The 25,672-nt window shown below is 39.6% G+C and overlaps 1 protein-coding gene across 1 annotated transcript in view; it reads left to right on the forward strand.

Annotated features, from left to right (window-relative positions):
- Window positions 1-1,384: 1,384 nt before the first annotated feature.
- The window catches only part of DNAJC13 (DnaJ heat shock protein family (Hsp40) member C13), a 56,120-nt gene continuing 31,832 nt past the window's right edge, over window positions 1,385-25,672 (forward strand). Inside the window, exons 1-20 of the mRNA XM_065628090.1 lie at window positions 1,385-1,605; window positions 8,174-8,254; window positions 12,356-12,431; window positions 12,939-13,088; window positions 13,453-13,494; window positions 14,599-14,799; window positions 15,864-16,070; window positions 16,153-16,248; window positions 16,403-16,494; window positions 17,253-17,419; window positions 17,516-17,595; window positions 17,672-17,841; window positions 18,708-18,807; window positions 19,054-19,161; window positions 19,727-19,882; window positions 20,647-20,703; window positions 22,007-22,128; window positions 23,323-23,398; window positions 24,388-24,483; window positions 24,640-24,783. Of these exons, the coding sequence (XP_065484162.1) occupies window positions 8,187-8,254; window positions 12,356-12,431; window positions 12,939-13,088; window positions 13,453-13,494; window positions 14,599-14,799; window positions 15,864-16,070; window positions 16,153-16,248; window positions 16,403-16,494; window positions 17,253-17,419; window positions 17,516-17,595; window positions 17,672-17,841; window positions 18,708-18,807; window positions 19,054-19,161; window positions 19,727-19,882; window positions 20,647-20,703; window positions 22,007-22,128; window positions 23,323-23,398; window positions 24,388-24,483; window positions 24,640-24,783 (2,208 nt within the window). The 5' untranslated portion in view covers window positions 1,385-1,605; window positions 8,174-8,186. The remainder of the gene's footprint in view (window positions 1,606-8,173; window positions 8,255-12,355; window positions 12,432-12,938; window positions 13,089-13,452; window positions 13,495-14,598; window positions 14,800-15,863; window positions 16,071-16,152; window positions 16,249-16,402; window positions 16,495-17,252; window positions 17,420-17,515; window positions 17,596-17,671; window positions 17,842-18,707; window positions 18,808-19,053; window positions 19,162-19,726; window positions 19,883-20,646; window positions 20,704-22,006; window positions 22,129-23,322; window positions 23,399-24,387; window positions 24,484-24,639; window positions 24,784-25,672) is intronic.

Consider the following 25,672-nt stretch of genomic DNA (forward strand, 5'->3'; position numbering starts at 1 on the left):
ATCTCCCCTCCTTTGGTTTAAAACCATCACTCCTTGTCCTGTCGTAACAGGCCCTGCTAAGAAGTCTGGCCCCAACTTTCCTGTAAGTCCCTTTTAAGTACTGAAGGGCTGCAATAATGTCTCTCCTGAGCCTTCTCTTCTCACAGAATGGTTGGTCTTGGAAGGGACCTCTGGAGATCATCTAGTCCAACCCACCTGCTAAAGCAGGTTCACCCAGAGCAGATTGCACAGGAACGTGTCCAGGCGGGTTTTGAATGTCTCCAGAGAAGGAGACTCCACAACCTCTCTGGGCAGCCTGTTCCAGTGCTCTGGCACCCTCACAATAAAAAAGTTTCTCTTCATGTTTAGAAGGAACCTCCTTTGCTTCAGTCTGTGCCCATTGTCCCTCATCCTGTTGTCAGGCACCCCATCCTCTTGACACCCACTCTTGAGATATTTATAAGCATTAATGACATCCCCTCTCAGCCTTCTCCTCTGCAGGCTGAACAGGCCCAGCTCTCCCAGCCGAGGGAGGAAACCGCTGCTGCCCGTGTGAGGAAGTTGACGGAGAGCTGAAGTCCCGTAACAGCTTCCAAGAGTGGTTAGCCAACCGCACAAATCAGTGGTTCAGCAACATTAATACGGGATTTAATATTATTTTTACACATCACACAATTAATATGCATAATTAAAGTTTACTTCGTTTTTTGGTTGTTCAATGTGCCTTCCATGGCTTGATGCCGCACATTCCCAAATGGGAGACTAGAGGTTAGTAACATTTGTATTTAATTAAAGCACCTTTCTCATTTGCTACATACTTCTCTGATGAGTGTGAAACCAGTACCAGGCCTCAGAACTGCCATACCAGGTTGCCGAAGGCAGGAAACACTGGCAGTGCCACAGCTGCCCATAGCCCTAGAGCTGCACAATCACAACACCCCAGGAGCTGCGCACTTAGGGAACTACCAACTACCCCCAAAGGAGTTGATCTAGTCTTGACCAACAGACTAAGCTCTGCTAAAATACCACAGAGAGAAAAAACACAGGCAGAGCCGCTCACAGCCCTGGGCGAGCCCCTAACACACCCCACTCGTCCCCGCCACCGCCGCAGCTCCAACCTCCCCCCTCAGCGGCTCCTCCCGCCGCGCCCCAGCCCGCCCCCTGCCGGACCCGCCCGGGCCTCCTCCCTGCCGAGGCCTGAGGTGACGGGGAAGGAAGGGGGAACTCCGCACCCCATGGCTTTGCGCATGCGCACGGAGCCCTCCCTCCGCCCCGACCCGCTCCGGTTCCCGGCAGGGCAGCGGGCAAAGGGCGGCTTCGCCGGCCGGGCCGGCGCGGCCGCGGGAGGTGGGGGTAAGGAGGGGCTACATCAGCTGACCGCGTCCCGTGACGGCCCCGGGCTTGACGGCGACTGCGTCGAGAGGGCGGTCTCGCTGTCGGAGCTAAGATGGCGGCCTCCAGAGCCAGACTCTGAGGGAGTTGGAGAGGTGTAGCGGCTGCCGCCTGGCCCGGTGGAGGGTGAGGGGCGAGGGCTCCGCTCGGTGGCCCTTCACCCTTATCGCCGGCAGCGGCGGGAAGCGCAGCGCTGGTGGGGGCAAGTCTGGGCAGCGCGGGCTCCCCGGCCAGGTAAATCCCAGCGGCGGGGGAGGTGAGGGGGCGGCGGCGGCCCCCACCTCCTTCCACAGCCTCGGGCGGGGCCCTGGGGCACCGAGGCGCTGCTGGGGGCCGGGTGGGTGCGGGGCGCGCCCCGCCGTTGGGCTGTGAGGGAGCGGGGGCCGGTGCGGAGCCCGCGCTCGCTGCCGCCCGGGCACAGATCCTTCCGCTGGCGAAGCCCCCGCTCCTTGCCTCAGCCTGGAGAGGCGAGGGGGTGGTGGCGGGGGCGGCCCTGGCCTGGGGCGGTGAACTCGGGCGGGCCTGATCCCCAGCTGTGGTACCTGGGTTGTTACAAGCCACTCTCAAGCCCTTTGCTTCCTGTATCTCCGAGGAGAGGCTGGGCTTTTCTCTAGTCTCAGCCTGCCTGGTGCTTTGCTGGATGTGCACCTGATGCAGCTTGTGTAGCCACGGGGCAGCATTTGTCCTAAATGAGATACGTTATTTTTCTCTTCTTGGCCTCGGATCAAAACATACCCATCATGAGATGCTTTGGGAAATAATTTATGAAGGATGGGAGAGATGAGGAGGAAACTTGCTTTCACAAACATGAGACTTTATTTCTTTTTTTAAGTGGTTGTAGTATGGCCGAAGAGCATGAGCAGAACTAAAGGTATCTTTCAGAAAATCTACCCTTAATGTGGTTATTTTTCCAAATGTTTTATAATTTCTCCCATGGATGCTTTTCGCTTGCTTTATGTGTTCTGAAAGTCAAAACAAGTAGGCATACTAAATGGTTTTCTGTCTGCAGTGAGCTGCCAGCAGTCTTTGGGATAGATTTTCCAGTCAGCATGGAGCTTGCACCTTGACAGGTGTGTCTTTACTGAGGGCCAAGCTCTGGGCTGTAAAAATGGTGTCTTAATCCTTCAGTTTGGGTGGTAGATTTTTTCCTGTTTTCAGCTTGGTGCTATCAAGCATAGGGAACATTAGAGCATCCTGTTTAGGCAGAAACAGGCATATAAGTTCATTTGGAGTTTTCTTATTAGTGTGCTTATTCTCTGCTCTGTGGCCGCTTTTGAAATTAATGTAATCTCAAGTGACTTTTATGTTTTTCTGTTGTGCTCCTTCACAAATAAGATCTATGGCAGGGAGACTGAGGAGATAAAGTTGAGTAGATAGCAGCTTTGTTTTCTAGTACTCAGCACTGATTAAATAATTCTCTATTTAAGAAAACATTCCTTGTTTTGGAGCTTAAGTTTTTAAAGTTGAAGCCTTTTCCTTGTGATAATTAGAAGATTGTCTACATAGGCTACTTGCATGTAGTGAGATATGCAGAAAGGAAGGCAGGATGTCGGACTGCTAGTGACTCAAGTTTCAACTTTGAATTGAGTTAGGAAGATGCTGTTCAAACAGTCTGCTGTCGCTTAGTTCCAAATAACAAGACCACTAGTATAGAGGTAAAAACTATGCTTGGCCCTAGCCTGCTTCAGTTTCTAGATATGCATCTTGGTCTAATTCCTGCCTGCTATGGGCAGACAAGTGCCAGAACACTTAACCAGAAATTAGTGACTCCTTTCCATTGTTACTGACAGTTTTTTTCCACTTGCAACAGATTTCTAAGTGGTTAGAGAGTCAGAGCTGAGTATCTATCCCTGTAGTTTAAACTTTCCAGGAACTTTACGTTGTATTTTAGTCTTGCTGGAATGAATTTATAAACATTTCATATGTATTGCTTGCTCCTCTGGGTATCATGTGGTATTTCTCATGGTTTCCAAACACATATTTGTCCTGAAGGACTGAATCACTGTGCATTTCCAGATTTTAAGTGGTATGCTGGGGATTGGTCTGAAGGGCCAGAACTGTGCTTTCAGATTGAGGTGACTTTTGTGTTTGAAGCTCAATAAGTGAAGCTTACTGACATAATAAAATAAATCTTCAGTTGGCATTCAACCGTATCTTGAAGTGTTAACCTTCAACTGCTTAACCTCTCAATTTGCTTCCAAAAATATTCTCATGCTAAAGAAAACCCTGTTTTTTTCTTCCCCTCATTACCGAGTAAACCCTTTTGTTCCGATACTTGCCTGTTTAGCTGGTGAATGAGTTTGGTTCATTGATACAGCAGAAAGCTAATGTAGATGGAAAAGAAAAAAGGTGTGGAAGATTCTGGTTATTCTCAGGACTGGCGCTCAGTGAGGGAACTGGCTGGAGGATGGACACTAATGTCATCACCATCATTTCTGGTGGCATTAAGTTTGAAATTCTTAGCCTGTTTATATCCTGGACTATTGAAGGTGGTGATACTGCTATCACTGAGGCAGGTTGCACTAATCTTCTTTTAGGGATCTGGTGGGTTTTGTCTTTCTCCTTTTACAAAAAGGGCTGCACAACAGATTAAATCTCAGTTTCCACGGTTTATTAGGCTGTAGTACTTTAAGAGGAGAGAACCTTTTAGGGAAGAGGAAAAAGTGTAGTGTTTGTTAAAAAGACTTTGTCTGAAGGCAAAACTCTGCCAGTTAGAGCACACAGCAGTGAAAAAGACAGATGAAACCTAGACAGCTGAAGCATTTCAGTGCGGAAAAGCTCATTAATTTAAATAATGCTTTTAAAACTACAGATGAGTAGATGACTGGAAATCAGGCTCCATACTGTTAAGCTAAAAGGTAGCTATGTAGAACTACAGATTAACAGAACTGTGGGTTTTTTTCAGTGCCTTGCCCTCATTTGTTTCCAGTTGGTCCCTGTTTTTCTCCTCTTGGTATGTCTTTTCTCTCTCAGGAAAGTCATGCCTGAGCTAGATACAAGTCTCTGTCCCTGTGTATTGACTTGCCGGGAACTTTACCTAGTATTTTAGCCTTACTGGAATATATTTTTAAAAAGAAATCTCAGTTTAGCAGCATTCCACTTCCACCCAAGAAATCTCAGTTTCTTATCAGCATTTCTCGTCCTTCTCCCTCCAGTGAAATAGAATACTGTTTGGGGCTTTGAAGTGGTACCTCAGCATGGCTTAAACCTTCACTTTGTAATAGTAGAGGAATAATATGATCAGGAAAAAAGTCAATCTGAATTCTGCACTAAACTTTGAACCCATGTCCAAGATTCTGAATTTACTTAAAGTAAGGAATGCTTGTGTGTAGTTACAGCTATGCTTATTGCTTTGAAACCTGCAAGGTCACAGCTTTGTTTCTAACTCTTCAAGTATTGGTTTGAGACTGACTTGTCTCTGTTTCCTGAAATAGATTCTGCTTTCCCAGATGGTAACTTTGTCTGAAGAATGTGAAATCCTGGAGAAGTGGAAAGCGTATGCAAGTTGAACACAGCTTGTGTAATATACCTATTCATGTAGCTTAAATTCTGAGGCAGGGGGAATTCTGGCAGCAGTTCAGGCACTTTAATTTTAGGGGTTGCTATTTTTGGTTCATGCAGCACACAAAAATGTGGTTTCAACTCTTCCACCGAAAGCTGTTTCATTGCTACTTGCAGTACTACAAGAACCAAATAGGAAAGTATTGCTGAACTTCTGTCTTGTGAAGAAGCTAATTAAAATCCCCATGTATTCGGGGAGGGCTTTAGTTAAACTCCCAAAAGAAGCTGCAAGTCATGGACAATATTTTGCCTGCAGGAACCTCAGATCATTTGACTATACGTTGCATTCAGCATGCTTCTGCTCTCAACCAGATGAAACATGTTTATAAGCTGCTGCTTTCAAAGTACTTGTTGCCTCTGCTCCAGCAGAAATAGAACAACTGAACTAGGTGTTTCTCTAGTATTAAACCTTTGAGAGCCATGAGTATGGGATATCCAATGGCTGTGTTGCAATATGTTTGAAATAAGCTTTGAAGTTGTGTTTTCTGTAGTGAGGTACCCCAAGACACTAAGATGATAATTAAAATTGGGACCTTATTGCCCAGGATGCTTTTCTGGGTGAAATAAAGAATTTAATTAAATTTTTGTGTCAAATTGGTCAACTTTTTAAAGATGTCTTGAATACAGGAAGAAGAGGTAAACGTGACAATCGGAATGTTCTCTTATTTTGGGTAATTAATATGATACAACTATGCAGGCTGCTATACCTTACACAGGCAATATGTCTAAACTTGATTAATAATATAACTTGATGAACTCTGCCAAGTCGATGGTTATACTATCTCTGGTACTAAAATTACAATGTATCACATTGTAGGTAGTATAGTCAGAGTGATGCCACACTGGTTCTGCAGGAATGAGTGATGGAAGAAAACTTTTTGGTTTCTTCTAAAAGGTCTTTGTCTTTGGCATGAACTATATTTTTCATCTTGCTCTTGCTGTGGATCCAAAGATAACTGCAAAATGATTGCTGGACCTCAACATAGCAGCTCAGAACACTAGGCTATTGTTAGCCTTGTTCTCTGTTAAACTGCAGGAAAATGTGTACAAGAATTAATTGTTGCTAGATTTTGGCATATATTGCCTCTGTGCTAGTCTTCTCAGTGGGAGAAGCAGCACAGTGAGTAAAGCATCAAAGATTAATGATTTTAATAGTTTTAATCTAAAGAAAAAAAAGCAGTCTGGTCCATTTGTCACTTCAACTGCATATAAAATACTTCATGCATCAGTATTCTGAATCTAGCTAGATGGTGGTGATAAAAGTAGTGGAAGCAACTGGTGGTTCATAAATGATTATTTCTCAGCTCAGTATTATTAAGACTAGATGTTTGCAAGTGTGAGAACATCTTGATTTAAATACTCTGGGTAGTGTTCAGGTCTGGGAGACTTAATAGAGCTGATCAGTGTAGTCTGGTGTTGGCAAAACTGGAATTACAGATAAATAGGTCTTACAATCCTGTACTTAGTGAAGCTAGTCCTTTTATAAGCTTTTTTTTTTTACTACTACATTAGTCAATGTCAAGAAAATGGCTTAAAAGGAGGTATGAAGATTGAGTATCTGGCACTTTGTTCTGAAAGCTAAATTTAAAACATGAAATTATCAGAACTAAAGTGTGTTACTATACAGTAAGATCTGTGTAGTTTGGACAGGGTGTTTTGATGCTTATACATGGCAATAATAATACAATGGAGTTCTTAAAACAGGCAAAATGGAGAATGCCAGGAATAATGCTGTTGAATATCTTATCCCTCTTGAAAGTTTGCTTTCAAAAACTGGATTTAGAGAATTGAATGTGTCACAAGTCAGTGGGATATTAACTCTGAAAATTTAACTCAAAAATTGAGTCATTGAAATATGTAAATACTACTTTTCTCTTTTTCCAGAGGCAGTACCACAATTCCTCTATAGTAGGTAGTGATGATTGTGCTGGTTCTTCACCTGAGGGAAGGAATTCTCAAGTTCATTTCAGTCAGGCTATCCATTCTTCATGTGTATGTCTGCATAACTGCTACAGCCTTTGCTCAGAAAGAAAATAGCCTGAAGTTGTAGAGGGCAGAAATTAGCAATGAGCTAATGCTACAGGTCATCCGTCTCAAAATGAGAAATCTTCCTTTGCCAAGTCGAGTTAGCTGAATGTAAAAAGGTGACTGGGGTTGTAGTCTAACTTTTAGTGGGGTTCTGACTGGGACTGGATTACTCTAGTGTTGCTCTGTGCAAGCTATGAATATGAATTCTTGCAGAGTAGCTTCTTAAGCATGTGATGTTTCGGGGATGCCACCACATTAATGTTTTGAACCTGAGAGCAGTGCTAGTCTATAATCAAGAGCAGGGAAGCCTGTTCTGACACATTTGAAAAGAAAACTAATGCTGTAGCAGTAAACTGAGACTGACAACTTCACTCTTGCAACTTGATCAGGGTATGTCCACTTAGGTGCCTTGCATATGTAATAACAGCAAAGTGAAGTAAAAGGGAGGTTAATTTCTCAAGTGTCAATGTGCATCAGTTTCAATCAGAGAAGATAGTGTTTAGTGTTCAGAAACATTCCTTAGAACTTAGCAGCTCCTAAAGCAATGATCCAGTCAAGCAGTCATGGGCAAGTTTCACTAAATTCCTGCATGTGTTTGGGGAATAGGTATTCATGTGTGAAATAAGCACATTGGGTTGTTAGCAATGGGATTGCTTAAACTTTTACAGCACAAAAATGGTACTTAGCTCTTTAATAGCAATGCTTAGCTAATAAGTAAGTTTCTCAACTTCAAATTCCATTTCAGACTGGAAAATAAGCTGTTCTATCTATCCAGATTTCTCCTTGCCATTTATTTTTAAAAAATGGCAATAATAATCTGACTTATCTGGAGTTGTGGATGCAGGGTATTCGAGTCATTTTGATATTATAGAATTTTCAGGAGTTAAGTGTTCTGACAATAACCTAAAATACACTTGAATCTGAATGTGTGAAGATGCAGCAAAAGTAGTGTGATTGCAATAATATGGCAAATAACAGGGCGTAAATTACTGTATTCTGGTACTGTTAAGGAGTAACTGGTATAACAAAATCAGTGGGGAAACTAATAATTATGTTCTCTCCATGTGCAACTTAGTCGTTGTGTGAAGTGGACAAAGCAGTGACTTAAGTGTTTAAAAACAAAGTCTTTTTGTCTTGAAGCATATTGATGATTAGTGAACTTTGTTTTAAATGAAAATTGTGAGTACTAACAGGATGTCTGTTTTGTTTTCAGGTCTTGGCACAGAATGAATATAATTAGAGAAAACAGAGATCTTGCCTGTTTCTACACAACAAAACATTCATGGAGGGGAAAGTAAGTTATTTAAAGTTTGTTTGGGTTGTTTTTTTGTTCTTTTATTTCTTATTTGTATTGTGTGACATTTCTGCTCTCCTTACTGGATTTAACTGCGTAGTTCCTGTATTGATAGTTGAAGATTGAACTAAAGGCTCCTGCTGCACAGTCTCCGAACTGAATGTATTTTCCTTAGAATCGGTTTGTTTCTTAAACATTGGATCTTAGCCCTCCTCTCTGCATGATCCCACACTTCAGTGTAGCTCTGATGTGACCACCTGACTTGCTCAGCTTCTCTGTCTCTTGAACTTATTATATAAAGCACTAATTTTCAAGTGGAAATGCTTCTTTTTAGGTTCTTGGAGGAGTAGTGTCTTTTGTACTCTAATAGATGAGGGTCACTAGTCCACATGTATTCTTAACATGTTATGTAATAGATTATCTGTTGGAACTACTAACTGAGATTATTTGCAGACTTCTGTTACTAGAAATAAACTTCATCCCTTATGGGGGTCTCAGATCTATAAATGAATTTTCAGTGATGCCTCTGTCTGCAAAAGCTAGGGAACTTCTAATAAAACTGTCCATTGAACTATCATAATTGATAGCTGTTATACTGTGTTTTAATTCAGCTGTTATGCATACTTTTTAAAGCTTCATAGGACCTTCTTTGGTGTCCTTACCCATTGTTCCTTCTCACATGCATAGCAGTGCTGTGGAACTGGGATGTTTTCCTAGCTACCTAAACGTCAACAAAACGGGGTACATTGTCTGCACCTCAGGAGCATGAGTTCTGTTTTATTCTAATGGTTATGCTGAGAGGTGAGGTCTGAATCTGTTGTTTGACCAATAAGTTGAAACTAGCTGGTTTTTTGGTTTTTGGTTTGTTTTTGGTTTTTTTTTTTTCTCCCCCGGCTGTCTACTGAGAGTTACTTCCTGAATTCTTCCTATCCAAGTTTGTGAATGCTGGAAAGGAAAGAATGGGATTGCAGGAAATGACAGCCGCAGATCTTTCTCAATTGTGCTTTGAAGAACCATGAAATTGCTTCAGTGTCTAATCCAAGAGCTCCCTGCCTTTTTGTCAGTAAAAATTAAAGCCCTGGGTAGTTCAAAGTCCAGAGTAGACTGAGCAGCTGTCTGAGGGCAAAATCTTTCTTCTTTCACAACACATTCTTGATTGACTTGAAATAAATAGTTTAATATTAAAGTTTTACCTCATTAGAATTTTAACTCAACTTGTGTAAATTGAGTCTTTCCTGAGTTAAGATCTATTTGTTTGGATTTGTGTGGACACGGGTGAAAAAACTGTTTCCTTTAGTGATCACAAGATACTATGTTAGGGTAGATTGTTAGAACAGTTTGTCGCTATTTATCTTTCTGTTGCCCAACAGAAAATATGTCTCTTCCTTTTGAAGTTCCTGTGACATCTGTGCAGATTTAGTGTGCATACAATTTGAGCCACTTGGTGAAAATGAAATACGTAGAATTCAGAATGCTTTTCTTGCCCAATGCCTTCCATTAAAGAGCCTGTTCCTACATAATGCAAGCTGTTGAGGTTAGAGTAGTTTGATCTTGACCTTCAGCAGTACCGTTCTGATAAACTATCAAGTCTTATAGAACTTCAAACTAAGTTTAAAGTCTACACCAGACTTAGTTTAAAAACTCAATGGCACTTTAATTTTCACATAATGGAGAGGCAGTATTTTGTGAGTAGTTGCCTCTTGTGTTGCACCAGAAGCTGATATGGTTTTTAGTAAGCTTATATTTGAACACTTAAGTCTTCTCAGTTCATAGTTATACATTCTCAGTATAATCTATGGATAATATAAATAAAAAGGCAGTAACTTAATGTGTAGTGCTAAATAAGCCTGAATCACTTTGACTATTCATATGATTTGTCACCTTGCTGAATACAGGCTGTGTGTATAGCAGTTAAAGTATTTTCTAGTAGTACACATGATGATAATAGAATCACGGAATACTTTGTGTTGGAAGGGATCTTCAAAGGTCATTTAGTCTAAGCCCCCTGCAATGAGCAGAGACATCTTTAACTAGATCAGGTTGCTTCATCTGTAGTTCTGTAAAAATAATGAACACTGTCTTTCTCTTGAGTGTGGTCATATGAAATTTGTCTACCAGGTTAATCCTGATTAAAAAAAAAAAAAACAAAACCACAACCATACAAAAACCAGTTTAACTTAGAAATTCTACGGTGCTTCTAAGAAACTAGTAAATAGGCAGTAGCCTTTTTACTGGGAAGAGGACATCTGTTTTGAATTTTTCTCAGAATAGTCTGGCATTAGACTGTACTGGAGATGTGTAAGCCACATGTAAGAACTGACTTCTGAGTTTCTTTTGTTTGTGCAACAAGACTTTGTCTTCTGAATTTGCCTAGGGAAATGAGATGAAGGAAATGGTAACTTGGCAAATCTTCTGTTCTGTCTTGTGTTCCTTGTCACGTCATACATTAAGAATGCTGGGTATTAAATATGCTTCCTAGGTCTTGAAATGCTGGTTTGAGCGTGAGGGGAGAAAAGGAAGTGGCTATGATGTTTGGAAACCAATCTTCAATTATGTGTGATCGTTGCAGATCCTCATTGTACCACAAAGTACTGTGAAGCTTTTTAGTATGTTAAGTGAGTAACCAAAACCTTAAACAAGTAATAAAGTGCTTTATTACTTGTGATAAGATTTAAGTTCTTTAGAACAGCATAAACGAACCTTATTTGTAAATCATATAAAAGGCTGAATAGCTACCTAAATTGTGCAACAAGAGGAGAGGCAACAGTTGGTACGTTCAGAGGATTTTCCTATGATCCGAGAACAAGAGCATTCTTTGACAGACTGAAAATAGTGGAACTGTTAGCAGCCAGAATAACTTCAAATATTCTGCTTCATTACTACAACTTCTCTTGACCTACATTTTACAACACAAGAATGCAGAGAAAGAGGGAAGAAACACCCTGCTTCTTGATGCAGTGTCTAGTATGGCACAGGTCCAGCTTAGTTAGTCAGCCATCTGGTTGGTCCTATTCTGTTCTTCCTTAGCAAACCCATGGCATAGTCAGAACTGAAACTGAAATTGCTACACTGAATCAGTTTTAATACAGACAACCAGCCAAAGTATTTTTATTTGGTTCAAGAAAGACATCCATATTCAGATCCTGTTTCTTTGGTCAGAGAATAGTTACTAGAACTGGCCCTGGTTTAGGTTTGACTTGACTTTCTGGGCAGGACTGCCTCAGCTAGAAGTACCCTAGAAGTTTGTACAAGTAGTAAGGGATTAGTAATAATCTACTGTTTCAAACTCTGGTTACTTGTGTTGCAAAACTTTCTGATTCAGAAATATGTAAATAGCCTCTGTATAAGGAGTTGGTTCAGGATGTGCTGTGAAGGTTGTCTAGGAAATGAAACCGTGGTAAGGCTTCCGTTTCATACTTGGTGCATCTAAATTTCTTGGCTTTGGCTTACTGCTGCTTGTTTCTGTTATGCCTGAAATGCAACTATGTTGCTACAGCTGTTCTTCAAGCACCGTGGCAGTTAACATATCTGTGAGATCAATGTACAGTGACTAGCTGCATATTGAACTACAGCTTCAGTGATCCGAGTCTGAGCTTAGTAGTGTAGTTTTCCTCAAGGTGAATAAAATTAGGCTTGGCCATAATAACACTTTGACTTGTTACAGTATTGTGACCAGGTGTGGAAATTGGATTATTTCGTGTTACAGCTGTTGTCTGAGATGGCTTCAAACAGACACTCTATAGAGTATTGCAGGAATATATTTCTTCCTATCTGTGTAGTGCTTTTAGAATTTATTCTGGCCTGGGAGTACCTTCCAGTGCAAGTTTCAAGAGTCTTTTGGTCCTGACTTAACCAATAACATAGGAAAAGATATGCATAAGGAAATGTATTTAGTAGTATTTAACTTGTATGTCCCCTTTATGAATAATATAGAACAGAGAAGATTAACGTATTATAAGGGTAAACTGCAAAGTAACAACAAAAAAAATTCCATATCAATATCCTAATGCTGACTTGTATATAGCTGCTTAACATAATTTTTGCAATTCAACATGACTTTTCTGTGACTTCTGGAGAAACTAACGCTCTTCTGTGTTCTAGGTACAAGCGAGTTTTTTCAGTTGGAACCCATGCCATCACCACATACAATCCCAACACACTAGAAGTTACAAATCAGGTAACTATCATTTTTGGACAGGGCTATTTTGAGTTTATTTCTGACTTGCGTTCACTTTCCAGAGTGAATAATGGTATTCAGTCTTCAGAAACTTTCTAGTCTGAGATCTCAGCAAAGCCAGAAGGTATGGCAGCTGCTGCAAAAGCACACAAGCAGAAAACTGATGTTGCCTTCACTAACTCTACAAATATCTAATAGTTTTCGTAGTTCTAGGCAATTTGTCTTTACTAGCCAATAAGCAGTAGTTTGCTTTTGGGTGTGCTGTTCTTGGAGAATTGGGATAAGTTTTGATCACTGTAAGGCTATGTCCCTGAAGGGAGTTGAGACACTTATTTACTTTGCAGAGTATTGAATAAGAAGCTCAAGCTAAAGCTGTCACGTAGCATGCTAGGTATTGCTTCATTACAGTAGCTCAATTAGTTATTATAGGTACTAAGGGGTTTTGAGTGGAGATGATGTCGTTTTAAAATTACTAATGGTCTAACCTAATTACTTTCAATTGTCTAGTGGCCTTATGGAGATATCTGTAGTATTGCTCCTGTTGGAAAAGGACAAGGAACAGAATTTAGTCTCACTTTTCGCAAAGGGAGTGGAAAAAAGTCCGAAACACTTAAGTTTTCCACAGAACACAGAACAGAACTCCTTACAGAGGCACTGGTAAGATTATTTTTTTAATTATTATTTTTTTTTTTTTTATATTCAAGCAAGTAGTAAGTACTTGGCTATCATTACCATTTGTGGTAGTTTACTATGCTTTCTTACATAAAAAGTAGGGAAGCAAGTTGTGGTGTTGAGCTGTAATGTTAATGAACCTGATCTAGTGTCAGTTGCAGCGGCTAGTGCATGATTCTTAGATATCGAGTAAAGCTACAAATACTGAATACATTAAAATGCAGTGGAATGGTGAGCTGTCAAGAAGGCTTAGTTTGTCCTTTAAAACAGGATCAGCTTAAATGTAGACTTCCTGGATAGATTGACTGTTGTATTTGCATTCATTCATGGTTAACTTTTTTAAAAACAGAGATTCAGGACAGACTTCTCAGAAGGAAAAATCACAGGACGGGTAAGTGTCTGGCTTGTCTGGATCATGTGTAGTTTAATGAGATGATCTAAAGACTACTACTTTGTTCATGTATGTTATGCTTGTGCTATATGCACTGCCTAAAATAGCTTTTGTAAATTTGAATCTGAAGTCGTGCTTTGAGAAGAGAAAATTAAGAGTTTGTTCAAAAGCAATGGGAACCTTTTCAGCAGCAGAATATTTGAGTTCTCTTCACTTGGCCCCAGTCTTATGATGGTACACTTAAAAACTTTGAATGTTACTGTTGAAATAAAGGGCTAATTTGGTAAGGAGGAGGAAGAACATAAGCTTTGATTCATTATTCGATGTTTACTAGTTCCAGCACTTTAGTTTTTAACTCTAATTTAGTTTTCTGCATGACATCCTGAACACTCGATGTGGGAATATTTTTTTTTTTTTTTTTTTTCCTAGGAGGATTTCTGTAGGTCAGATTAAAGACAAGATTGCTATTTAATGAATCTTGGTAATATAGTAATAAGAAAGGCAGTATACAGAGCTGGACTTTATATTTGGGTGTCTTCTTGTTACATAAGATAGCACTTAAAGTATTGCATAGATTAAATCTGCAGTGATGAGCATAGTAACACTGCTGGAATATGGGTGTCCCCTTTGTCTTCCTGTAGTTTAGAACAGACCTTTAACTTTTGCTGGTTTCAGTATGCATGTATTTGTAATAGAATATGACTGCAGGCGATGAAAAAAATTGCACTGTAGTGATAAGTTTACCTTAATTTAGTCTTGATGAGCTGAGTAACAACATCTGGTGCAATAGCTGTTTCCTTGTCTAACTACCATGCACATAATCTGTGAGTGGACTAGCATCTGCAGCAAGAGAAATTTCCTTTTGGAGTGGCTGTTTGGCGATTCCTGTTCTCTCTTCAAAATGTATTCTTTAAGTTGTGACTTTCTTGTCAGTTGACAACTACTTTCTTTTGATTCATAGTGTTTTTAACACAGATAAGGCCATTAAGGAAAATTATATAATTTTTCAAACTTTACACCCACGCTACTTACTAGACTGGAAACTAACTATTGCTATATAGTAAAGGAGTATGTGTAGATGTCTAAAAGTAGCTCTCTCTGCAGAGGTATAACTGCTATAAACATCACTGGAGTGATACAAGGAAATCTGTCGTTCTGGAAGTGACTCCTGGAGGTATTGACCAAATCGATCCTGCAACAAATAAAGTCCTGTGCTCCTATGACTACAGAAACATTGAAGGCTTTGTTGATATTGCTGGCTATCAGGGAGGCTTCTGTATCCTCTATGGAGGATTTAGTAGATTGGTGAGTACTAAAACAGGACAGCTTGGTATGGTCCTTAGGATGTTTATAGCTGCATATTTAATAATGAAGCTTCAACATAATTTTAGCATACAACTATGTGCATTTTTAGCACCCAGCTGTGGAGCATCAAGGCTTTTGGACAGGTTTTAGAACCTCTTTTCCACAGGAAATTAGTTAAAATATTTGAGAGCAATGTGTGGGGGGTTTTTTTCTTATTTTACATCTTTAAAAACTACAGAGCATAAGATATTCAGTTATTTATAACTGGGTAGTGAATATGAATGTAATGTGGTCATGGAGTTTCCTGACATCTCTCGAAGTTCCAGAAGTGACAGGCAATATTACTGATCTGCCTAACTGATAGAGGGATTCTATTCAGAAATAGTTTGATCAGTGGTGATACTTCCCTTTTAGGCCTATGATCTGATATTCAGCTGCTTTGCTTGGGAGATATTTCTGGGTAATACTGGTTTCAAAATCTTAAAAGGGTTTCTGTGTGCTATACTGCAGGCAGCTGAAATGGATCTTTAGGAACTAAATCATAGTTACTCATGTAAATATAACTGCCTCAGTCACTACTAACAAAATAGGACTCTGTTCTCGAGATCAGGTTTTCCACATCTTTTGTACTGCAGCATGCTTTTCTCTGGCATAAAACTAGTAATATATAGTTTATCCTCTAGAGCTGCCCTAACCTTGCCTAGCAAGGCTGGATAGCAGCAGCTGAGGCTACCACTGGGGTTCTCTGGCTCCTCACTCCTGCCAGGCTGTCAGGTTCTGTTGCTGAGGGTGGACAGGCAGGTTATGCAGACCTTTACTTTAATGGCACACTAATGTGTAGCAGGGTATCCTTTTGGAATAGCTGCTATAGATTTTTTGAAAGGCAAATGTAAACTTAATAGTGAATCTCTTGTGTGATAAATTCTTCTTCTCTTTATACCATGCACTTAGCAAAGGCAAGATTCTCTCCTGTTATGTATATAGTGGAGGGTAATTTATGGAACTGTGATTTCTTAAGCTATGCCATATTTTTCACTTTTTTTTTTCCTTCTCAAAACTTGCAGCACCTGTTTGCATCTGAGCAGAGGGAAGAAATTATCAAAAGTGCAATAGAGCATGCTGGCAACTTCATAGGTATCTCTCTGCGGATAAGGAAAGAATCCCTAGAATTTGAGCAGTACTTGAATCTTCGCTTTGGAAAATACAGCAATGATGAATCTGTAACATCTTTAGCAGAGTTCGTTGTTCAAAAAATAACACCTAGACACTTGGTAAGGGTATCAAACTGAACTCACTTGGTTCTTAAGTACTAAGAATTCTGTTTTTTAAAATGCTTTTTTTTTTTTTTTTAAGGAACCTGTGAAAAGAGTATTAGCACTTACAGAAGCTTGCTTAGTTGAGCGAGATCCAGCTACCTATAATATTGTAACTTTGAAACCCTTAGGCGAGGTAAGAGGCAACTTTTCTCAGTAGTACTTCTTCAAATAGAAGCCCTAAAAGATTATCATCGTAGCAATTTGGTAATATACATGGGATGGCTTTAATTTGCAGAGTAGATAAGGAACACATTAATGAAACAGTGTTATTTATCTCTTATTTTTAGGTATTTGCAATAGTATGTGACTGTGAAAACCCCCAGCTTTTTACCATTGAATTTATCAAAGGACAAATTCGGAAATACTCTTCAACAGAAAGGTAACTGGAGCTCCTGTGGGTTATAAATTCAAATGGAAGTTGCTATTGTAGTGCTTCTAGTTTCTTAGCTTTCATAAACTCTGACCCTCGGAAGTATTAACACAAAGCCTTGCTATTCTAGTGGTCTGCCGCTTACAAATCAAGATTTGTTACAGGATGTAAATATCTCCCCTCTACCTTCATCCCAACTTCAAGCAAATCTGTCCAGAAGTTTTCTGATGAACATGTAGGGGTGTTGGACAGTTAGATAAAACCTGTTTCTCCTAACCATTGTTTTTCTGTGCACAACTTAAATGACACGGAAATGCGAAGGCTGTAAACCCTTAGAGCTGTCTGCTTGAGATGGTCTTGTTTGATTCTATTTAAAACAGCCAATAGACTAGTCTCTGAGCGCACTTGCAGTTGTAATGCAGTCTAATCCTGCTAAGTGAGGTCTTGCAGAAGGCACAGGGGTGAATTGGCTTGCGACATGTGTAACTCACGAACAGATAATCTAGAGTTGATCCCTTTAGTGAAATACTGCAGCTGGCTATAATGGGTGCAAGACAGCTCTGTTCTTACAGTGAATAAAGAAACAGTTGAAAGCTAGTGACTTCTTCCAGAGGTGTAGCTGTTAGCACCAGTGTTAGAAAGAGATTCCAAGTATTGATGCCTTTCATTCTGCACTTGATGTTATTTTCCTTTTTTCCTTATAGCTTGGTTCTTTGGCATCAACTTTCTGATCTAAATTGTATTTGTACGTCTTTTTCCCAATCCAGAGATTCTCTCCTGGCAAGCTTGTTGGATGGAGTGAGAGCTTCTGGTAATAGAGATGTTTGTGTGAAAATGACCTCCACACACAAAGGCCAACGTTGGGGATTACTCAGTATGCCTGTAGATGAAGAAGTAGAGAGCCTTCATCTGAGGTTTTTGGCTGCTCCTCCAAGTAAGCTAATGCTTAATACATGGTTTTATAGTGCTCTTTAAAACATCAAGATATTTAGTCAGGTACTGTGCACTTACCTTTTATGTCTTCTTCCAGATGGTAACTTTGCAGATGCTGTGTTCAGGTTCAATGCTAACATTTCCTACAGTGGAGTACTACATGCAGTTACACAAGATGTAAGAATGAATCCTCTGCCCATCCTCTTAAGATGTTGTTAATGCATGAAGATATTAATAATTATTTCTTAACCAGGGTCTGTTCTCAGAAAACAAGGAGAAACTCATAAATAACGCCATAACAGCATTACTCTCCCAAGAGGGAGATGTAGCAGCATCTAATGCAGAGCTTGAAAGCCAGTTCCAAGCAGTAAGACGACTAGTGGCTTCAAAAGCAGGCTTCCTTGCCTTTACTCAGCTTCCAAAGTAAGTGTGAAGTTTCTTCAAGCTTGGAAGTAGTAGGTGAAAACAATTCTTGAGCTTTTGATGATGCCTTACCTTTAAGAATGAGAACTGGAGTTAAGCCTCACTTCTGAAAAAGACTGGAAGACTCTGTACATGATTGCTTCCAGTAGTATGAGGCTGTTATTGGGCTTTAATGTAAATTGAGAATCTCAAATGGTCATTAGGATGTAAAGCTGATTCATCCTTTGCTAAATACTCTCTGCCTTGAGTCAAATGTGGTTTAAAGTTTTTCCTAGTGGAAAAACTTCTAAAGTGTTCCCTCATCTATCCTTGAAGTAGGCAGTTCTTCATTCTTAAAGTATGTTGATGCCATTGCTATCTTCAGTTCAATACAAGATAAAACTCAATGTTAGGAAGTTGAGTTGTACTCCTACAGTACCTACAGACTGCTTGGAGTTTGTGTCCTAATTGGATATCATAAGGAAGCAGAAACACTACCTGATGTTCATGTGAAAGTGAAAAATTCTTTGGAATATTTCTGATTCTGGATTATGGGGCAACTGAATGATGTGAAGAGTAACATACACAAGTAGTCTGAGACCTTCATAAAGTTCTGTTTCTCTGCAAACAGTGTCCTGTACTATCACTATCCCGTAACCACAGAAATATGTCTCTGTTTTGGTGAATGTGCTCTGGGCATATTGTTAAGACTGAAGTCAATATTAATGTTTTCCTGTCAAGAAATCTCAAATTTATGTAAATGTCAAGGTACTGGCTTGTCAAATGCAATGGGAGCAGGCAATTTTGGTCCCCAATTGGACTTTTATCTTAAAACTAAGCTTTCTGTTTCCTCTCTAATCTTGATGGTTTTGCTTTCCTTTCAAAAGATTTCGAGAACGGTTAGGAGTGAAGGTTGTGAAAGCCCTTAAAAGGAACAATGATGGAGTAACCCATGCCTCTATTGACATGCTTTGTGCTCTTATGTGTGTAAGTATTAAATTGCAGATTCTTTCATTTTGGAATGTGTGAACTTCAGTCTACTGAAAAATGTAGAAATAGGGACTGCCCTTTATGTTGCAGTATGTTCAAACATGAAATAACTTGTGGTACAGTGATTTCCCACTGAACTCGGATGTACTTTTTATGGCTTCAGAGTGTGGATTTTGCACTACAGCTGTTAAGAACTGAGGACTGAGATGTGACTGCAGAGTGAATACTTTTTTTTTTTTTAAGCCCATGCACGATGACTATGACTTGAGGCAGGAGCAGTTGAACAAAGCTTCCCTTCTTTCTTCAAAGAAATTTCTAGAAAACCTGCTAGAGAAATTCAATTCCCATGTGGTAAGTCAAATTTTGAAAACAGACAGCTGCTTTAAGTGCCTTTCCTAATTGCTATGAAAACACTTCTGTCATACTTGGCTATATCTCTGGATATATTTGTACCTGCAATTGAAGTGCAGAAAATACAGCTATGTCTGGCACTGAAGCTTGTTCTAAGTAGGTTTGGATCTCGACAGGTTAGGATGTAGCTGTCTATACTGAAGAACTTGTGTCATGCAACAAATGTTTGCATGTTTAATATGGAAACTGGGTGTTCCTTTTAACTAAAAGGGTAGTGTGAACTGGTACTTACAGGATTAAAACTAGAAAAAGTAATTTGCAGCACACCAGTATACAAGGTCATGAATCTCCGATATGCTCTAAGAGCGAATACTTTATCAAAGTAGTGCCATATTCAGAATAAATGGCATATTTTAAACTTGTAATTTTTGTTTGCAGACTATTTAATGGTATGACAGGGAAGAGCACCATGAGCATCATAAGTACTCAATAAAATTTGCATGAATACTCTTGGACGGGGGAGAAACATGGTATCTGTGTTACATACGTGTCGTCTTAATTTCAGGATCATGGGACAGGTGCCCTAGTAATTAGTTCACTTCTGGACTTCCTCACATTTGCCCTATGTGCTCCATATAGTGAGACAACTGAGGGGCAGCAGTTTGACATGTTGTTGGAAATGGTGGCGTCTAACGGAAGAACACTGTTTAAGCTTTTTCAGGTAAGATTTCCGATATTTATTATTATTATTATTATTATTTGCCTTAGGTGGTCAGTGAACACGAACTTTTTCTGGTTCTCCTGAAAGACAAATTTGTCTCCTGTTCAGCTGGTTAATGTGCCTAAACCTTTTCTACCTTGTTGGGGTTTTTTTAGTGACCTGTTGCTTTACCTTCAGATATCAGATAGAGGTGGTTGTACTATAGTGAATGATATGCCAAATCATTGTAGAATAGACTGCCTAAGGCTTGTTTCTAGAGACACTTTAAAATGAAAACATCAGTTAAATATTAAGCTAGATTCAGTGGATGCACAGATTTTTCCCTTTGGAGAATCCGCCACCTTTTAGTTTCTCAGTAAATGAGTTACAAAACAAGAGTAACATCCTCTTCAGTAGTAAACCTGTAAGAATTCTAGGACTTTTAGCTAAAATGTTAATACCTCTGTAAAAACAGTGTGCTCTTCTGCTTCTTGGCTATTGTCAACTTGTGTTAAGACAGTTTTCCCCAGCATTATGCAGCTTCTCTGATATATACTACTGTTCAGTGCCAAGAAGTCCATCTGATAGTTGCATGAGAGATTCTTGTTTTAAAGGTACAGGATAGGAACTCTTGCTGGGCTAGCTTTCACAAAACTGAAATACTAACTTTTGCCCGGAACTGCAGGTAGAACAGCTGTGTAGATGAGTTAAGGAAACTGAATCACAGATGATCTAATCTTCAAATTTTGCTCCTGGAAAATTATTCTATCAATGTTCTGTTTTAGCACCCTTCCATGGCAATTGTGAAAGGAGCGGGTTTGGTAATGAAGGCAATAATAGAGGTGAGATTTTTAACAGTGTTATCTGGGACAGCATGCTAAATAAGTATTGTCTATTTTGGAAGTGCAATTGCTTACCAATAGAAGTCTTATATTAGCTTCTTTTGGTGGAGCTGGGTGGGGGGAAGATGAAGAACAGAACACCTGCTTAATTGTGAGTGGTTTAATACAGCAACTTGCTTTGTCTTACACTTGGGGGTTTGGAAGGCATGTGAGTTGGGACATCAGGTAGTGCCTTGCATGTTCTCATACTGCAGTCAAGATTTGGCTGTTAATGTTGGATGTAGCTCAGTCACGTATCTCAGAGCCACCAGTCTTCTCCTGCATGTCAAAGGGGGTGTCTCCAGGAGGAGAGGCCATATTTCCTGGGATGCATTGCCAGATGGAATGGGACTGGGATTAGCAGGCAGTAGTGTCCCAGAACAGACTAGTGATGTCAGCCTCTGTTCTTGCTCTTTCTGCTTCAACAAAGGATGATTTGGCTTTTGTTAGTTTCCATACCACATGATGTATGGACCAAGTCCATACTTCTCCAGGGCTGCTCATGATTGTTGCAGGGTGACCTTGCCAACTGACTCTGGACACTTCCTGTGTTGAAATTCAGGGCTTCAGTTAGTGCCTCATTGTATCGCAATGGCTTATGCATCTGAAATGTGTCTAGTACTCTCTTGGAATACTTGGAACACTTGAAATAGAGGTATTATAAATCTGCAAGTTGCCATTGATATCTCTGATAATGTTAGCTAAAAGTTGCTGTGCTGTTTATTACAACTCCTGTCTTTTGAACTATAGTGAGACATGGGCAAGTAAAAATGCAGTGAAAGCTTTTTCTTCATTATTCATTGCAACTAATGTACCTTGACTGAGTGACAGTCTTATCCATGTGGCTGTCTAAACAGAACTGCACCAGTTACTCTTCAGTAGTTACTGCTGACAACACTCAAGCAACAAGCAATTACTTGTGGCTGTCATTCTTTGTTTAACCCTAATTTGCAATTGCAGTGTGAAAATGGTATTTGTAAATGTACTACCAGCCTTCTGATCTATGATGGGAGTCATGCATCTTTCTCTGTCCAGTTACTGTCCTCATAGATATAACTACCAATTATCTGATTCATGGCTTTACTACAACGTTGTTCAGTTGCTGTTGAGTACTTGCACTTAAAGCCCGTTATACTATAGCTTCTGACTTTTGGATATTAGTTGATGTAATTGATGGTCAAGAAGGCCTTTGAACTGTAGACTAAGATAAAAACAGCTTAACTAAGATTCTTTCTTTAGTAATCATCTTGCCCTGTTTCCAAAGGAAGGAGACAAAGAGATTGCTACCAAAATGCAAGATCTTGCCCTCAGTGAAGGTGCCTTACCTCGTCACTTGCACACTGCTATGTTTACAATAAGCACAGATCAGAGGATGCTAACAAATAGGTATGTCAGTCTCGCTTGATATATTATGTTTAAAAAGTCTAATGGCCTAGCTAATACTAAAAACATTGGGAGGTCAGGGAAGAAAACTTGCAGCTCTTTAGGAGAATATTTTCTTCAGCAGCTGGTATGTTTAACTAGAGTAAGCTTCAGCTGAGACTGCAGCCACTTAATAAAACTTTTTTTTTCTGAAATAGAACTTGGGTTGCTTACTCATTAAAGGCTCAAGTTTTTGTTTAATTATTTTTAAAATTTTTTTTCTGAAAACATTCAGGGCAAGAAAAGGCAAGGAGAATGTCCGGAACTTGTAAAAAGGTTCATCTTGTGTTATACAGCTGTATATATCCTGGTGTGCACACCTCAGACATCTTGCATGCAGTTAGGGTCACTCATCCCATCTGGGAGAGCAGTCTCATGCAGAAATCATCCCCTGAATTCAGCAGTCAGGAGAATTTGTGAGCTCTGAGACTGGGCCTGAGGTTTTGCAGAAGAGGATGAGTGATAATTCAATTACTATCCACGCAAATACTAGACCATAGAATAGAAGTTTTAGCTGCACAATCCTGAAGTGCTTAAAGAGTTGTGAAGCAATGTAGTAACAAGTGGAACTCGCTGCCACTGTGTATCATCCAGGAGAGAGCTTGTATGAAACCTTCTGTCATACTAGTTCTGTTTGGAGCTACTACTTGCTTGTAAGCAATGCTTCAGTTGAGTGTAGCAGAACCCTAGTGACAAACAGTGGCAGAAAATGTCAGTGTAGAAGACAGGCTCCCAAAAAGGCTTTCCTAGCCAATAAAGTGTATTAAGAGCTTCAAGTAGAGCAGTTAACAGTTCTTGATGGCTTCTAGACTCTTAACTTGAATTGTAATTTAAGATTGACTAGGTAAACTTAAGCTTTGTTATTAGATAACTAGTTTCTACTCTATTGCTCAAGTGTTCTTTTGAGGTCTAGATCCTCCAGCATGTGCTGCTGCTGTTCCACTAACTTCACTGGAACTTCTTAAAGGCAACACTTTAAAGCATGCTAAGCATATACTTGAACTGGAACAATATAATGCTTTGTGCTCTTACTCACACAAGAGCACGAAGCTCTTGCTCATCTTCATTTCACCAGCATGGTAAGGGTGTCAGTTTAGTGATTTAAAAACCTGTTTAAAATGCTAACTTGCAGTTCATTAATTTTGGTGGCTTTTTCAGACAGTTAAGTAGACATTTGGTTGGCCTCTGGACAGCTGAGAACAGAACTGCTATGAACTTGTTGAAGCGTATTTTGGTGAGTAAAAACGGGATATGGAGTTGAGAAAGAATAAAATCTGAGAGCCTGCAGTATTAGAAAACTTGGGGTAGTCTATATGGTAAACATATCCCCTTTTCCCTCCAAGGGAGAAGTCTAGCATGGGAGATCAACAGTCTGGTATCTGCTATTTAAAGGATGTTGATGGCTAGTACAAAACATCTCAGATTCTTAAAGTATTCTGTTACTTTTCTGCCACTTTAAAAAATGGTGTATGACACAAAACTTAAAAATAAGGCATCTTTATTAAAAGGACAAAAATGTGGGAGACATAGTAAACAGTCTCTAGTGCTGAGTGTCAACAAGAACGTAAGGCAACTGTTCTGTCTGTGCTTTCACGCCTGTTCAGCTTTCTTTCCTTATAATTAAAGTTATATATGGACTGATAGGTCTTATGTGTTTTCACCTTTAGAGTTTCCTGAAAGGTTCTTGCTTAAGTTGCATCAGTAAAACTAGTTCAAAGCAGAGTGTGTAAGGAATTACTAAATCTGGAAAGATGCCCACTTTAAAAATCAAAATAGCAGTTCCTTCATTTTTGGCAGAGTAAACTGTCCTGATCTTGGTCACTGTCTTCTGGAAGGCTATCTCATCTCTACTGTCACATGCACCATCCAGTCTATATCAGAGGATATGGATGGATCCTAGTGTTACAGTATTCATCCTCCTCAATATTTCTGCGGGATCGACTCTTTACTTCCTGCAGCCCTTAGCTTCATTAAGTGCTCCTTTAAGAAATGGGATATAGGCAAGAGCTCTGCTGTACTAAAGCTGATTGAATGGTTCTGTTTAGGATGGTGGCATTTCACTAATAAAAGCAAAAAGCTGCTGTAACTTTACATACTTGCTTTAGAGTAGAATATAAATTCTGTTTTGAAGTTTCTAATTTAAAGAAATATCTTCTTACCTGATGTGATGGGTTTTATTCCACTAGCCACATCTGTGTTTACACTGGTTTTAAATGTTTTTAGCCACCAGGTTTGCTGGCATACCTTGACAGTGCTGATCCTGTTCCTGAAAAAGATGCTGATAGGATGCATGTTAGAGATAACTTAAAAATTGCAACTGTAAGTAAATGCAGCTTGCTTACTACTTCCGTTATATAGATGTACAGTCGTAGAGACTTTTCTGTTATAATATGGACACTTGACTGTTGCATTGACCTGAATCAAACATGTTGATAGACCTGCAACTGCAAATACCTAATAGGATTTATTCTGCAGGATCAGTATGGCAAGTTTAATAAAGTACCAGAGTGGCAGAGACTGGCTGGAAAAGCTGCAAAGGAAGTTGAAAAATTTGCCAAAGAGAAGGTGGATCTGGTCTTGATGCACTGGAGAGATAGAATGGGCATAGCTCAAAAAGAGGTAAAAGTATTTGAAACTCTTTGTTATAGCAACTGGACTAAGTGTAGAGAGGAACACCTACAACTCCATGAAGTCAGAGGGAAGTTTGACAGGAATAAAAGTGCAGAAATGTGAGAGACTTCATAGTTCTACTTCCTTTTAGCAAACCGTCAGCTGCTTAGTACTCTTCATCTTGGGTTAGGAATGGATTCCAGGGAGAATGTAAAGTGGGCAGATGGATTCCTTCAGCAGATGTATTAAGCTTTAGCTTCTTCTTGCTTTAGCCAACCTTATCAAACTGGACTGCAACTTTATGTACATTTCTTCCAAGATAGTTATACAGGAGAACAGGAAAGTCCTTGAAATGTGGTAAAGCCAGTTTTTAAACTACGTTTGGAAGACACTATGAATATACTTTGTGTCCAAAATGGTGTACTTTGTAGAGGTGGTATTTTAGTTCTGGAACTTGCTTGAAGAAGCTGAGTATTACCTTGAATATAGGTATTTCAGTGCTTAAATTGCAACATAAGACTATACATAAAACTACAGTTAAGACTGAAGTGATAAGTGACTGTTTTGATATGACATTATAAGAAGGTAGCTCAAGCTCTGCCTGAGTTCTTACTGTTGGTTTCCTTTTTTCTTTAGTTTTATCATCATGTTCTGTATGACAAACTCCTTGAATTAGAAGGTGTTTTCCATAACTTTCTTTAGTCTCCTGACTAAGCTTGGTTTTATGCATTCTGGAAATGAAACAAACTATTATATAGGCAAGGAAGGACAAAAAGAGCAATGCAGAATATTGAAAATGCCTGTCTTTGTACTTGGTCTGATGTAACAATAAGCTTTAGTTTAGGAAAACCTTAGCTTGGTAAAATCTAGCTCAAGTTTGTGGACTGTAGTGCATAAA

The sequence above is a fragment of the Caloenas nicobarica genome, chromosome 2 (genome assembly GCF_036013445.1).
Source record: "Caloenas nicobarica isolate bCalNic1 chromosome 2, bCalNic1.hap1, whole genome shotgun sequence".
Taxonomy (NCBI): domain Eukaryota; kingdom Metazoa; phylum Chordata; class Aves; order Columbiformes; family Columbidae; genus Caloenas; species Caloenas nicobarica.